This window comes from Cherax quadricarinatus, chromosome 7, assembly GCF_038502225.1.
Source record: "Cherax quadricarinatus isolate ZL_2023a chromosome 7, ASM3850222v1, whole genome shotgun sequence".
Classification (NCBI taxonomy): Eukaryota; Metazoa; Arthropoda; class Malacostraca; order Decapoda; family Parastacidae; genus Cherax; species Cherax quadricarinatus.
The window spans coordinates 28,362,021-28,378,047 of NC_091298.1; the positions used below are offsets into that span (position 1 = coordinate 28,362,021).

Below are 16,027 nucleotides of genomic sequence, written 5' to 3' on the forward strand. Positions count from 1 at the left end.
TCTCGTACCCAAGTGAAAACTAGAAGGGAAACTTACATTTTCAATTATAATGCAGGATATAGACACCTCTACTACTACTACTACTATAATAACAACTATTATTACTACTTTAAGATGTTTAATGGTCTCTTAGCCTTTGCACTCTTTCTGTGTTCAACTCGTAAAGTCAGTGGTGACAGTGAAGTTTACGATGGTTTTCGGGGACGTATTGCAACGTTTAATTTATTCTCCTTTAAATTCATTAGGCAGAATCTTTTATTATAAAATTCTTTTTCTGTTGAAACGTTTTCGTCATCTATAAGTTTTACAATATTGTCCCTAATTATGATTTTCACTAGTTTACCTACCACCGGTGTAAAGCTAAACGCGAAGTAGTTTACAGCACGTTGCTGGTCTTTGGGTAATTTGGAATTATCTGGTGGTTCGCTAAGCAGTTATGCTGCTGAGTCTGTATTACATGTTAAATTCAAGATTCTGGCTGGCGGTTCATCTCGGTGATTTGTTTATACTCTGCTTTTCTAGGTGTTCTTATATTGGGGCTGCTGATTTCACTATTTTTTTTTCTTTCCATCAACTCGAGTAGCAAATAAAATATGCAAAAAATCACAGGTTGGAAATTCTGAGGCCGAGATCTGTGACAATGAAGAAAAAGTGTCACTGTAGAACAAGCTCGTACTAGGACAACGTTTCGCTCTCTACAGAACCGTGTCAAATCACGACTTGATAAAGCTCCACTCAGGGTGAAACTTTGTATCCTTTCCTCATTATTGTCATCATTAAGCCATTTGGATGCTACCTGGGAGGTGTGAGAGAGACGCCCGGGTGGAAGCAGCAGTACACCTGCAACTGCAACCTTAGAGACTGGCCATACACGTAAATGTTGAGGCCTTGAGCATGTTCGTGTTGTGTTCGACTGTGAGAGCTACACTGACGGTGGTGTTGAGTGCAGTTGTTGCTTCTTCAAGGTCGCTCCTCATGCTACCTTCATCCTCAGTTAAATGCTGCGTCGTAGTTTTGACCTTTGCTTTTAACTTTGAGGTTTGTATTTTTTAATTGGCTTTACTGGCATGATTAATTTCTTTACTTGCTATCTCTCGATAACTGTAGTTAGTATAATACTGTTACTTGCAGTTTATTATGCCCTCTATATGCTCTCTCAGTCGTTACATAATTTATATAAATTTTTAGAGGGGTGGACCGGTAAGCCAACTGAAGATCTCGGTGAGATGACCAACAGCTCCAGTGGCGGGTCATCATATGACTAAAACCCGCGTCAGGAAACATTTGTCCTAGCCTGTCTGTTTTCTTTTTTTATCCTTATAATAGACTTATTCTTCTTAAATCTACTACATATTCCTTCTTCATTATTTCTTAAATGGTTGACCAACCTCACAGGAATTCATAACGTCACTCTCAGTGGTAAGAACAATATCGAACATCTCTATTAATTTAACAGACCAGTACAAGAAGGCACCCTCGATTATGTTAATTACTCTGCTTGCTTCTAATAGTCTTCCAATTTCTAGTTTGCTTATTAAAGTCGTCCATTAGTTTTGCCTGTTATCATCAGTCGTTCAGCGTGCACACTTAAGTCGTTATCCTGAAGTTACTGTGGTGGACTGTACAAGACTTACTCTTTATTTTCTCTGTTATTACATAGCTTCTACCTTCAAACAATTGTATTCGTTCTCTTTTTATTGTCGAATCTTGATTAAATGCATGTAAATCATTATTAATATATAGTGATTCACAGTCGTGAGTTCTAATGTAAATATTGTATGTAGATGATAGAACTTTATCTACCATATTATTATTATTAATTGTTATTGTTTATTATTAGTGCTTCCTTCTCTTTAGGTAGGAGAAAATTCTCAGCTTCAGGGAGAACCTTGAGTTTTCCCTAAAGCAAGTTTATTCTTTTCTCTGAGGATGAGGGTCCCCAGGACAGTTCTAGAGGTGATACCTCCCTATATTTATTATGTATATATATATATATATATATATATATATATATATATATATATATATATATATATATCTATATATATATATATATATATATATATATATATATATATATATATATATATATATATATATATATATATATATATATATATATATATATATATATATATACTATATATATATATATTTGTCGCTAGTTAATTTTTTTAATGAAAACTTCTGTACATAAACGTATTTCGAATAAATAATAATACTATTAATAAAGAAAGCAAATATAAATAATTCTATAAGTAAATAATAACTGATTTTTTCATTATTTTTTAAATAAAATTTAATGTAAATTATAACATATCGTATAAAAATACTGTTAACTATAAAACATATGGCTAAATAAAATATATAAATAATTTAAGTGCTTTATTACGGTATGAGACAACATAAGTTAGGAAAAACAACATTGTTGTGTGTTTGTGGAAGTACAATGTTTTACGTGTCTCAGTGTTTCTGTAAATAAAATTTTGGCAATGTTTTTATAATAAAAAATAACTATAACGGATGAATGAAAGCCTAAAATTATATTTAAATAGTCTGAGAGACGCAAGCAGGGAATGTAATCCAAGAGAAACAAGAATATATATATTGTTTGGCACATTCTTGACTAAGAAGGTGGTGTGATGGGTACACTGCGACGCCCACACAGTCTCACACAACACAAACAGTAAACAACGATTTCTAAAAATTCTTTTTCATTTTTTATTAACTAGGTGTCTTGTTTATAACTTGATCAGTTTTAATAAAAAGTTTCACTTCCTGTTAAAACTTCATTTAACATTAATAAAACTTTGTTTTATTAAGCATATAATTTCAACATATCTCTTGGTAAGTATTTAATATATCAAGTTATGAAGATAAATGCAATTGACACCTTGAGGAGCCAGCTGTCATGGTCACTACCGTTGACTGATGGAACTCTCAAGTCTTCCTCCTGGACTCTTGCTGAAGCAGGCCAAGGAAATGAGACAGCTGACAAAAAAAATAAAATAAATGTTGGTAGGAGACAGACGACTTCACTCTTCCATGGGGAGTTTGAGCGAGGAGAGGCAGCAGCCGGTGCCATGGTGGCCGGCCTTATTGATGCTCTTTCAGTAGATGATTATTTCCTCTCACCCTGAAGGCTCCGTTCAATGATCTCGTAGACGTAGGCTGGAACGTGTACCACGTCCTCTCCTGCCCGCACCACAACCTGGGGTTACAGGTCATCATGGGTTAATACAGTTTACTAAGAAGGAATTACAGTCAAAATTATTCTTGTAATAATATTGGTAGACTTGCCGAAAATATGTTAAGTAAAAGGATACATGTGCAACTAATGTGGCATTTTATTGTGGCAAAGTTTCGCTCTCTGGGAGCTTTGCCAAGCCGTTACAAATAGTACAAAGACGGAGAGGGTATATATATATATATATATATATATATATATATATATATATATATATATATATATATATATATATATATATATATATATATATATATATATATATATATATATATATATATATATGTCGTGCCGAATGTGTAAAACTGGTCAATTAGCAAGAACTCATTTAAAATTAAGCCCTTTTTGAAATTTTCTCTTATACGTTTAAAGATGTTTTTTTTCATTAATGTTAATGTAAAAAATTTTAATTTTGCACCAAAAGAATCTTAGAAAACTTACCTAACCTTATTATAACAAGAGCAATTTATTTTAGCCTAACCCAACTAAATATATTTTAAATACGTTTACAATAATTTAGTACTAAACAAACACAATCAAATATATTTTTTTCGTTAGGTTCAGAATGATTTTGGCGAAATTATTGCATACACAAATTTTCACTTGTCCTATATGGCAAGATGAGCGTTGCTATTTAAGCCAAGATCGCAAGTTCTGCCTATTCAGCACGACATATATATATATATGTATATATATATATATATATATATATATATATATATATATATATATATATATGTATATATATATATACCTGGAGTTTACCTGGAGAGAGTTCCGGGGGTCAACGCCCCCGCGGCCCGGTCTGTGACCAGGCCTCCTGGTGGATCAGAGCCTGATCAACCAGGCTGTTGCTGCTGGCTGCACACAAACCAACGTACGAGCCACAGCCGGGCTGATCAGGAACTGACTTTAGGTGCTTGTCCAGTGCCAGCTTGAAGACTGCCAGGGGTCTGTTGGTAATCCCCCTTATGTGTGCTGGGAGGCAGTTGAACAGTCTCGGGCCCCTGACACTTATTGTATGGTCTCTTAACGTGCTATTGACACCCCTGCTTTTCATTGGAAGGATGTTGCATCGTCTGCCAAGTCTTTTGCTTTTGTAGTGAGTGATTTTCATGTGCAAGTTCGGTACTAGTCCCTCTAGGATTTTCCAGGTGTATATAATCATGTATCTCTCCCTCCTGCGTTCCAGGGAATACAGGTTTAGGAACCTCAAGCGCTCCCAGTAATTGAGGTGTTTTATCTCCGTTATGCGCGCCATGAAAGTTCTCTGTACATTTTCTAGGTCGGCAATTTCACCTGCCTTGAAAGGTGCTGTTAGTGTGCAGCAATATTCCAGCCTAGATAGAACAAGTGACCTGAAGAGTGTCAACATGGGCTTGGCCTCCCTAGTTTTGAAGGTTCTCATTATCCATCCTGTCATTTTTCTAGCAGATGCGATTGATACAATGTTATGGTCCTTGAAGGTGAGATCCTCCGACATGATCACTCCCAGGTCTTTGACGTTGGTGTTTCGCTCTATTTTGTGGCCAGAATTTGTTTTGTACTCTGATGAAGATTTAATTTCCTCATGTTATATATATATATATATATATATATATATATATATATATATATATATATATATATATATATATATATATATATATATATATATATATATATATATATATATAAGTAACAATGTGAGGTGGACAAAGTAAAGGTACTGCAGTAGGCTAAGTGGAACATACTGTTGGTAGTAGTATCAAGAGCAGTAGTGTGGAAATTCTCAGGGAAGGCTCAACGCAGTTAAACTGGTTATCCAGTTCACACTTGAAGAGTCCAATTACAGGTTACCATTCCTCAACGTCCTTATTTATAAAGTAGCTAACACCCTTAAATTCCAAGTTTACAGGAAGCCTACAATAAAAAACGATCTCATATACAGTACTTTCATAATGGTGGAGAGTGGCTGCAGACGTGTCAATACTGTTTGTTTAGAACTGGTGAGGGGCATGCTCAATGCCCAGAATACCAACATGTTGCTGACGGCGATATTGCAGGACATGTATGGCATCGCTAATGAGGACCTTTATGGTGTTTTACTGAATGGTGTGGCACGAATTTTCGTCAAGTTCCGGCTGAGCAGTACATATGAAAACATGGTGGCCAGGTATCAGGAGGTGGTTAAGACGGTTACCCCTGGTGTAAGTGTCTGTCTTCATGACGTATCAAGGTTCTACACCTGGGTTAAGGTGCATAATGTTCCTTTCGAGGCTGATGAGAGTGATATACGGCAGGTGTTCAAAAGATATGGGACAATCCGTATGGCAACACTGGGACGTTGGCGAGATGGGCCACTAGTTGGCTTCCCTGAAGGGACGTTTTTCCCTTAAAATGTCCCTGAGGTATCCTATTCTATCATATGTGGAAATAGAGGACTTCCGGACTCAGGTGTATGTAACATACACAGGTCAGAGGCGTACATGCTGTGTGTGGGGCGTACGACCACATAGCGGTGAATTGTCCAATGCGACGTGGGGGACCTGAGGCTGAGGAGAGGACCGATGGTACTACGGACCGACTGACTTATACAACGGCAATGCAACGTTAGCCTTCGTCACGGGAGGCGTGGAGTGTGGAGGTGGAGAGTGAGGAGGCGTCGTCGCCTGAGTGTGTGACACTCACTGGACTTGACGAGGACGAAGCCTTGGTGTCGGCGAAGAGTGGTGAAGAGTCTGCAATTGCTCACCATGTTTTGGAAGCTACAATTTAGGAGGCCCTGGACGACTTACCGGATGTTTTGGTGTCTAATGTGGTCAGTGCTAGTTTGGATACTGTGAGTGTGGAGGCAGAGGTGGGTGGCCTCCTTGAGAAGGATGTGAGTGGTGAGGGGCAGGTTCAGAGTGTGGCAGTGGAGGTCCACAGGGAAGATGCCCAGGAGGAGGCGAAGATTGAGAAGTGTAGTTCTCGCAGGAGGATGGCTGTCATATCTGATGGTGAGGATGTTTTGACGCCTGGGCAAAGGACTGTGAAGAAAGCCTGGCAAGATGTAATGCCTAGAGATAAAGGTGGCTTAAAGAATGTTGAGTATGAGCAAGAGGAAGGTGATGGGAGGTGTGGGGGGGCGGGGTGGGGATTCTCGTCAGGGTTCTAAGTGTGTTCGGGTGCCTAAAGGAAAGCCCTCCTTACGGCCTTCAGGTGTCTTACTTTAAATGTTAATGGGTTGAAGGCAGTAGGCAAATATACAGTTCTGGAAGGTTATTTGAGGAGATATGTGCCAGACCTTGTGTTCTTGCAGGAGCATAATTATAAATATTTAAGTGAAATGTTAATTACTGGGTATGACGTGTACATGGGTTGTTCTACACGACTGAAAGGTGGTGTGGCGCTATTAATTAAGGAAGCCAGCCCATTTCTTTTGCATAGGTGTGAGGTAGGGGAGGAGGGGTGGGTGGTTAGGGTGGATGGTATGTGGGGTGGGGTTTGGGTGGGTTTCATTGGGGTGTATGGGCCGGCAGAAGGGGACATGGGTGTTAAGAATAGATTCTTTAATGATGTCCTTGTCTACCATTTAAGATCGTTGCCAGGCATTACAATTATAGGGGGTGATTGGAACTGTGTTGTACGACGTAAGGTTTGTGGAGCCTAGGGGGAAGGTTTTTTCTCGAGGTTTTTAGGGGATCTGTTGCGAGGAGTGAATGTAGTGGATGTTGGAGGGGAGGTGAGCGGAGTGGCGCATACGTATATTAAGCATGATTATGCGGTGAGACTTGATCGCATTTATGTATCTCGGGTGGTGAGGGTGAGCAGTGTGTGTGCATTGAATGTAAGCTTCTCTGACCATCTAGGGGTTCTGGTGGACTTAACTTGGGAGGGTTTGCCGAAGCATTTCAGAGGTTACTGGAAGATGAATGTTGGGTTAATGAAAACAGGGGGGGAGGGAATCTTTTGAGTGTGCTTGGAAGAGGTGGTGGGCTGATGGATGGGGGGCTGATGTCATTGGGTGGTGGGACAAGGTCGGTAAGGGGAAGGTGAGGGATATTTATCAGAAGTGGGGAAAAGAAGAGAAGGGGTTTCAAAATGGGATTTTAAATTACCTTGAGGGTCAACTACAGGAATGCTATATGGGAGGGGGTGCATATCTGATGGGTGAGATTGAGGATTTGAAACAACAGATTAGGGATATTCAAAATCGCAATTTTGATGCTGCGAGGGTTGTGGGGGGCCTTGATGAGGTCTTATGGGGGGACTGTCCATTGGCGTATGTCTTGTGGAGCAGGGGACACGTTGTAGGGCAAAAGAAATGATGAGTTTGCTGGTACAGGAGCAATTGGAAGGATATCGTCAGGGGCAGGTGCTTTCGTCAACAGAGGGTATGAGTTATTATGCGGATGCGTGGTACGAGAAGAATGGTAAAAGTGTGGGGGTTAATTTTGAGGCATTAGGCACGATGGGTGACTGGGTAAACTGTAATCTAGTGCATAGGGATCGATTGAAATTGAGTGGGCCTATAAGTGAGGAGGAGATTAGGTTGGCAGTGGAGGAGATGAGTATGGGTAAATCACCTGGTATTGACGGCATCCCTTGTAATTTTTATAGGGAAAATTGGGAGTGTTTGTGTGGTTTTTTAGTGGAGTTATTTAATGCCATGAAAACCAGGGGCAGGCTGGGGGAACAGCAGAGAATGGGTGTAGTGGTCATGGTCCCTAAAAAGAAGTCTTGTGAATGTGTGCATGACTTCCATTCGATCACTTTAATGTGTGGTGATTACAAGATCTTTGCTAAAGTGTTAGGAAATAGGTTGAAAGGTGCTCTTGCCAGAGTTTTGGACGAGGGTCAATATGGAGTGCCTGGGCGTTCGATGTGTGTGGGGCAGGGGATTATATGTAGGTTTGTAGATGAAAGTTTGGGGAACATCAAGGGTGGGATTTTAGCATTAGATTGGCATGCGGCGTATGACTGTGTGGAGCATGAGGCATTGTGGAAGTTTATGAAATGGCAGGGGTTTGGGAGGGAAATCGTCAGTTGGGCTAAGGTGTTGTATGAGCAGGCAATGGTTAGGGTGCAAGTGAATGGTAGATTAGGTCAACCTGTGAGGATGGAAAGGGGTTTAAGGCAGGGTTGCCCTGTGTCACAGCTTCTCTTTGCACTGCTCCAAGACCCGTTCTATAGCGCTGTGCGTTGGGGTGTATGGGAAGGGATGGAGAGGGATGGGGTGTCTGTTGAACCAGGGATCGTAGGATATGTTGATGACACTACAGTGCTATTTAGAGGGTCTGAGGATTTATGTAGGGTTAGTGAGTTGGTGGAGAGTTTTGGCATTGCAACGGGGATGACACTTAATAGGGATAAGTCGATGTTATTGAGGGTGGGGGATGGTGTGGGTGGGGTATTCGAACAGGGTGATGGTTGGCCCCTGGTAAGTTGACTTAAGGTATGTGGGGTTGTTCACATGGAAAATCTCCTGGAGGCATGGAAGGTGAATTCGAAAGAAGCAGTGGATAGGGTTTTGGGTAGATTGGCGGGTTTGCGTACAGGGAGTTTGATGCTGCACCAGCGTGCTATTGTAGTGAATGTGATATTGTATGGTAATCTGTGGCATGTGGCGGGTATATATCCCTTGGAAACATGTGATGAGAAGCGTCTGTTGAATCGTGTGTATCAATATATTTTGGGTTCGGGTTGTGAATGGTTGTCGAGAGATGTGTGTCTACCGGTACACCAGGGAGGGCTGGGGTTAATGGCACTGCATCAAAGGTTGTTGGGTATGTATATTAAACACAGTTATTTGAGGGAGGGTAGAATCACAGGTACGGGCTTGGCATGGGTGAGAAGGGACTTGGTACATTGGGTGAGGGGTAGGGATGTTCAGGTGTATGAGGGAATTTTGAGGTTGTGTTATGCAAGGGAACCCTGCGGGGTTAAGATAGGTACACTGGCTCGGGTGGGTGGTGGGGAGGTAGTTGCTAGGGTTGTGGGTTTGTATCCGATGTATGCATGGAGTGATATATGGGGGCGCCTGAGAGGGTTTCGATTAAAGACTGTGGTGCAGGAGGTGATGTTTAAATTTCTCCATAATATATTGCCGTCAGGGAAGGTGTTAGGTAATAGGTGTGTGCAGGAGGGACGGGAGTGTTGTGAGTGTGGGGATATTGACACTGTTTTTCATGCAGTATATTTTTGTGCAAGGTTGGGACCAGTGAGAGAGTGGTTTAGGAGGGTTTTACGTATGGTGGGTGGGGGTGGTATTTGTGTTTTACGTGCATTGTGCTTGGATGTGGGGGGGTGGGGGTGCCGGTACAGAATGCGATGCGATGGGTTATCTGGTCGCAGACTTCGTGTATACTTCGTGGGTTTTACGGAGTGCGCCGGTGGGGGAGCGAATTAGGGCCCTGGCAGCGATATTTTATGGGACACAAAGGAGGAATAAGGATATCACTGGGAACAGATGGTATTCGCTTTTTCGGATGGATATCGTAGCTTTCGAGTGGAGGACTTATGGGCGTTACAGATTCAGGGGACATGGCGAAGCTGGCTTCTTGAGGAAGGCGCGGGCGTAATTGGTGCATTTGGAGGACAAGAGGTGTAATGCACATTGTGTGGGTTAAGTCAGTGGCTTGGTGTCAGGGAACTTACAATGGCATGTGTTATGCGAGGTGGGGGTTGTGACCTGGTTGTGGCTAAGTTTATGATTCTTCTTATTTTATGGGGGGGGGGATTTTATTGGATTATAGTTTTTATATATTGTTATTAATACTTAGTACTTCTATGAAGTGATGGTATGTTTACGTAGAGTATTTTATTATGCTGTATTGTTATGTAGGGGTTAATTACATGTTTGGAGAGGTATGCTGTGCCTGTGTATACCGCTGTATTCATTGTGGTTTTTGTACGTATGTAATACATATTTTTATGCATTTGTATTTCCTCTGTTTTGCAGGGATGTGGTTATGTATGAAGCGTGTTTCAGAATGTTTATATTTTCAACCATGTTAATAAATGTTATTTTATACTTATGGTTATGATGGTGACGGCAGATACAGCTGTTGGGAATAGGGGGGGGGGGAGGTGTTGCAGTGTGTGCTGTATTCTTATAGTAACGATTTGCACAGGGATGTTGCATCCGGGTTGTTATAATGTTTCATTTCTGGGTTTCCATAAGCATCTGTTTTATGTCTGCGTCTCTGTGAAACACATGTTAAACTATATGCTTCATTGTGTTACGATTTAAGTTATATGTTTTGTTTTCATTTATATATTGTTATTATGGGTTCGAACCACTGTAATGTAACATTACGTATTATTTCTTGGATGTTTGGTATTTTTGTGTACACCGTTTTTTAAATAAATAAAAAAAAAACCCACCGAACTATATTCCCCTTTTTTTCATCAAGTACTATAAGGTAAAAACCTCCAGTTCATTAATTCTCCACGCACTAACATCACTCCTAACAAAATTATAATCCTTCCCAACAGCTAGGGTGCCTTGAATATCTCCAAAGAACTCGCACAAGCCAACACTAGAGTCATCACAACCAGCACCTCCATCAGGACTAAATTGAAGAACCATGAACCAGTCAATATAGGGGTTTACACAGTCCCCTGTGGAGGCTGTGACAAGGTATACGTCGGTGAAACAGCACAAAGCCTGAAAACCACGTCTCATTGAACGCACAAATGCATTCAGGAACGATAACTCGAACAACGCATTTGTTCAACACCGGAATTCCGCCAACCATCTAATGAAATTCAACGACACTCGCCTTGTGATTATAGAACCTAATTTCCGCAGACAAAAATGTCTTGAGTCATCCTTAATCGCTATATCGAGCACTGTTAAACAGAATAAAGGCAGCTTCGCTATCTTTAAGGTATTAGCAAGAGTTCTTCTCAAAACAAAAAAACACAGGCATCACATAGCAACCAAGAGTTACCTCCACTACTTCTACTACCACCTATATATACCCTCTGTATATTGCTTGTAACTTGTTTACCTTCCATTATACTCACCAGTTTAATAATAATTGTAGAAGCAGTATTATTAGTGGTAGTAGTAGTGGTAATGGTAGTAGTAGTATTAGAGCCTTTATTAGAGCAATGAGAATATCGTCAAGTATTCCATTAAAAATTCATAAGTTAGGGTAGCTTCAAAGGTTTCGCTTCAGCAGAGCTAAAGTTACTCTTACTTAGGAATTACCATCTCTCAGGATAGCGTATCTCGTAGGGAAAGTGGACTTCATGAAGATATCTCCATCAACACAGAGCAAAACAAAATATATAGAATTAAATATATTAACATGTAGGAGCTATATATACTTAAGATCTATATAAACACGAAGAGAGTGATGGTACTAACGATATCATCTTGAGTGCGTGGCTCCATCACCTCCTCGTAAGAAGGTGCCAGTAGTAGGTCGTTGGTGTCTGTCTGTGTTGGCACACCGTACTGTGCGTTCCACTGTGTGTCCGCTGCTGCTGCTGGTCTGTGAAGGTGAAGGATGAACCGATCATTACAACACGCATATTGGTTAGTAAATTAATTAGGCTTAAAGTCAAATGATTATTCAAGGGGTCATTAAGGCTGCATGTCACCTGTTCACCAACAGTCAAGAATGCTTTAATATCTAATATAGTGATTAAAGTATAATTTTAATGTATATACACAGACATACATTACACCTCTAGATATATATGCCCTGTATATATTGTGTTTATTACCATATTAGGTTATATGTTAAATCAGTGTGCTGTGGTTGCATGCATAATGCATCTATGTGTCCTGACATCCACTGTACATATTTGTAATACAGGCAGTGAAATGCTTTTGTAGCAGCTCCTGATTAATCCTTATATTATGCTATCGTTGAGTGATGCTCTAGTATTACTGTTGCTTGATCTTCATAACAGAATATTGTTTGTTAAATCGTAAAGAGGATAACTCACCTGAAGGAGGAACGCTTCTCAGTGATCATCCTCTTAGCGATGATGCCTCTACACACTGGAGCGAAGACGAACTTTCTGAGGAAGGAGATGGGCACATAATGTTACCAAGTGACGACCCATGCAACACACACCACCTAACAATATAAACAACACTTCACATCACACAGTATACCACGACACACACTACACAACACAGAGTCAGTATCACAAACCACAAAAGCATACGCGCACCGTTTTGAATAATACGCAACAGGTCGCACACAAACACGACACTCGTTACTTATATATCATAGTGCTTTTCTTTGTCACAAAAAACAAATCATCATTGTACAAAAATAAAACCCTTCATACTGCAACACTCACACTGCAACCCTCTCTTACTGCATTCTTCACATTACAACCCTCACACTACAACCCTCACACCACAACCCTCACACCACAGCCCTCACACTACAACCCTCACACCACAACCCTCACCCTCTTCAAGGGGGGGCTCCTTGACGCGGCGAAGAGGCTTTTGATCTAAGGAATTAAACCCTTTGGTCTCCTTCCTCAGACCGAATGTAGGTATCCCCCAATCCTCCTTTCTCTATCCCATCCTCCAAATCCCCCAATTCTTCCCCTTTCCTCCCCCCTCCCATCCCTCCCCTTTCCCCCTCCCATTTGTAGCCTCTGGGGCCCTCCCTTCTGGCATTACAGTTTCTAGGTAGGGGGAAGTGTGCTGGGGTTCATCCCTTTCCATGGAGTCCCTCGGGGATGGTGTAGTTTGCCGTGAAATCTGATTTGTCTGAAGGTGCCCTGCTCCCTTCCCGGATTTACGGGAAGTGGGCGGGGTGTCCTGCAGATGATGAGTGTATCTCCGGAAGCTGCCTGTCGGTTCTGGGGGGTGGCAGCCGAAGGAGGTATGCTTTGTGGCGGGTTTCCGACCACCTTTTCTTTTGTCTGCCGAGGTGGCTCAGTGGATGTGAGGCTGTTATCCCGGAGCGCTGGTTTACTGGCGTGAAGGGTAGGGTATGGCGCTTGTTCTACGCTGCATCTTCACTGCTCATGGGCTCGAAGCCCCCCTGGATGAGGGGAGGAACTTACGGCCCTTCCATGCCTTCTAGTGACTGTCCTTTCGCTGTCCCTCTTTTTTTTCCTTCCTTCTCTCTTTTTTTCCTATAAAATAACAAGAAAGAAGATAACACGGAAGAAGTACCACTATCATAGATTCTTCGTTCGGTGATAACCCTCCTCCTCCCAGGCCCCTTTTTGATCCCACATCCTGTTCTGACTCAGCTTCGTTTCGGGATATGTGCTGTTACATTCTTCTGATCCTTTTCCTGATGAATCAATGAGAGAGCACTTCTTGTGTGTGTTGATATACCGTATCAAAAAGTTTTTGTTCGTTCTCTGCTGCATTATACTGCAGCTCGTATTTATTTACACAGATGGTAAACAGTTTGATCTCTATATCTTTACCCCTCCAGTGCATTCTGTATCTTGGATATTGCATTTTTCATCTCTACCGCCGCTCATCTTGTTGTTAGGTGATTTTAACGCCCATCATCATTTGTGGGGAGGGTCCCACTGTGACTCTCATGGTGATCAGTTGGACACTCTTCTCGCTTCTCATCCCGTTTATGTTTTAAATACGGGTGCTCCTACCCATTTTGACTCTCGCACTCAGTCTCTCTCTTGCATTGATCTTTCTATCTGTTCCTCGTCAATTGCACTTAATTACGCTTGGTCTGTTCTGAACTGGTTCTGGTCTGAACTGGTACACCAGCTTTTCACCTCAGTTTTGACGGCAGCATCACGTTCTATTCCTGAAACCTCAGGCAAGCATTGTCAGACATGTGTGCCTTGGCGGCGTTCTGCATGTGCCCGTGCAGTGCGTTTGAAACGTGCTGCGTGGGGCCATTATCGATATAATTGGATCTCAGAGTGTCTTTTAGATTTTAAACGAGCAAGGGCAGTTGCTCGCCGCGTCATACACAATGCTAAACGCACTTGTTGACAATACTACGTGTCTACCATTACCTTGTCTTCCCCTATGTGCGTGGTTTGGAAGAAGGTATGGAAGTTGTGTGGCAGGTACACTCCGGACCCTGCTCCCGTTTTGCGGGTTGCTGGTGTTTTTGTTGCAGAACCTCTTGAAGTTGCCACGGAAATCAGGAACTATCTTGTCCGTATCTCCCAAGGGCTTCTCCTTTGTCCCTCATTTCTTGCATCTAAGTCTGTCAAGGAGCAATTGCCCTTAGATTTCTCCTCTAATGGAACGGAGCCGTATAATGTACCTGTCACTCTCCTAGAACTAGAGTCCACGCTTTCCTCTTGCCAGCCCTCGGCAGCTGGACCTGATGAATTTCATATCAGTATGCTACAACATCTGCATTCTACGGCCCTTCCAGTCCTTTCACGTCTTTTCAATCTTATTTGAGTGCGAGGGGTTCTCCCTCAACAATGGAAATCTGCCACTGTCCTACTGTTTCGCAAACCAGGCACCTCGGGGCTTGATACCTCTCACTATTGTGTCATTGCCCTGACCAGTGTAGTCTGCAAGGTGATGGAACGATTGGTGAATAGACGCCTGATATGGTTCTTTGAGACTCACAATAGTCTTTTCCCTCGCCAATATAGCTTTTGCAAGGGCCGCTCTACTTTGGACCCCCTTGCTGCACTTAGATACATATATTCGAAATGCCTTTGCTAACAACCACTCCTTCCTTAGCAGTCTTTTTTGATCTTGAGAAGGCATATGACACCACTTGGAGGTATAACATTCTAGACCAGGCCCACTCTCTAGGCCTCCACAGTATCTACCAACCTTCCTTGCTGCTTTCTTATCTGACAGACATTTTCGTGTCTGTGTTGGTGCCTCGCTTTCCTCAATCTTTGTACAAGCCGAGGGAGTCCCACAAGGTTGTGTCCTTAGCACTACCCTTTTTCTCTTAGCTATAAATTACCTACCTTCCATTCTTCCGTCGCATATTTGGACGTCACTTTATGTAGATGACTTTACTACAGCTTACTCAGGCGCTGACTGTCGCCTAGTAGCAACCTCCCTTCAGGATGCGATTGACCTAGTTTCCCATTGGACGATTTCACATGGCTTTAAATTTTCTAGTACGAAAACCAGTTTCATTACCTTCACTAGACGTCGTCTTATCCCAGATACTCCATTGTATTTACATGGCTCACGCATGCCAGAATGTGATACGGTCATGTTTCTTGGCCTCCTCTTCGATTCAGCCGACCATGGCAACTTGCCATGGTCGGCTGAATCTCCTTAAAATTCTCGCACATCGTTCATGGGGAGCAGGTCGCCGAACTCTCCTCCGTTTGCATTTCACCCTAGTCTTGTCCAAGCTGGATTATGGCGACAAAGTCTATTCCGTGGCTTCTCCTGCAACTCTTTTTAAGTTGGATCCCCTTCATCATCAAGGTCTCCGTTTATATAAGTCTTGGTGCCTTTTGTTCATCCCCTATTGAAAGCCTCTGTGCAGAGGCGAATGTTCCTTCCTTAGCTGATCGTCATGATGCTCATTGTCTTCGTGTTTCTTCTACATATAGGTTAGTCTCGGACATTAGTAGAAGCCTATTTTTGTTCGGCGCCCCTGCCTCCTCCGACCGTTTTCTCTTTGTCTTCATTCACTCCGGTCTTCTCTCCAGTTGTCTCCCTTGTTTATTCATTTAGCGTCTGCCTTTTCCCTTCCCCTTTGGGAAGTTCCAACAGTTCATGTCTGTTCTCCCCCACTACCGTGTGTCAAAGCTTTCCTGCCTACGACTGCTTTTTGCTCTCTTTTTCTCGAGCACTTCCGGTCACATGCTCATGCCACCGCTGTTTATACAGATGATTCTAAATGTTCT

General features: G+C 42.0%; 1 protein-coding gene across 1 annotated transcript in view; it reads right to left on the reverse strand.

Annotated features, from left to right (window-relative positions):
- Positions 1–2,837: 2,837 nt before the first annotated feature.
- The window catches only part of LOC128690133 (uncharacterized), a 321,351-nt gene continuing 308,161 nt past the window's right edge, over positions 2,838–16,027 (reverse strand). The window contains exons 3-5 of the mRNA XM_070082719.1: positions 12,176–12,250; positions 11,589–11,715; positions 2,838–3,211 (exon numbers count right to left, since the gene is read on the reverse strand). Of these exons, the coding sequence (XP_069938820.1) occupies positions 3,122–3,211; positions 11,589–11,715; positions 12,176–12,250 (292 nt within the window). The 3' untranslated portion in view covers positions 2,838–3,121. The remainder of the gene's footprint in view (positions 3,212–11,588; positions 11,716–12,175; positions 12,251–16,027) is intronic.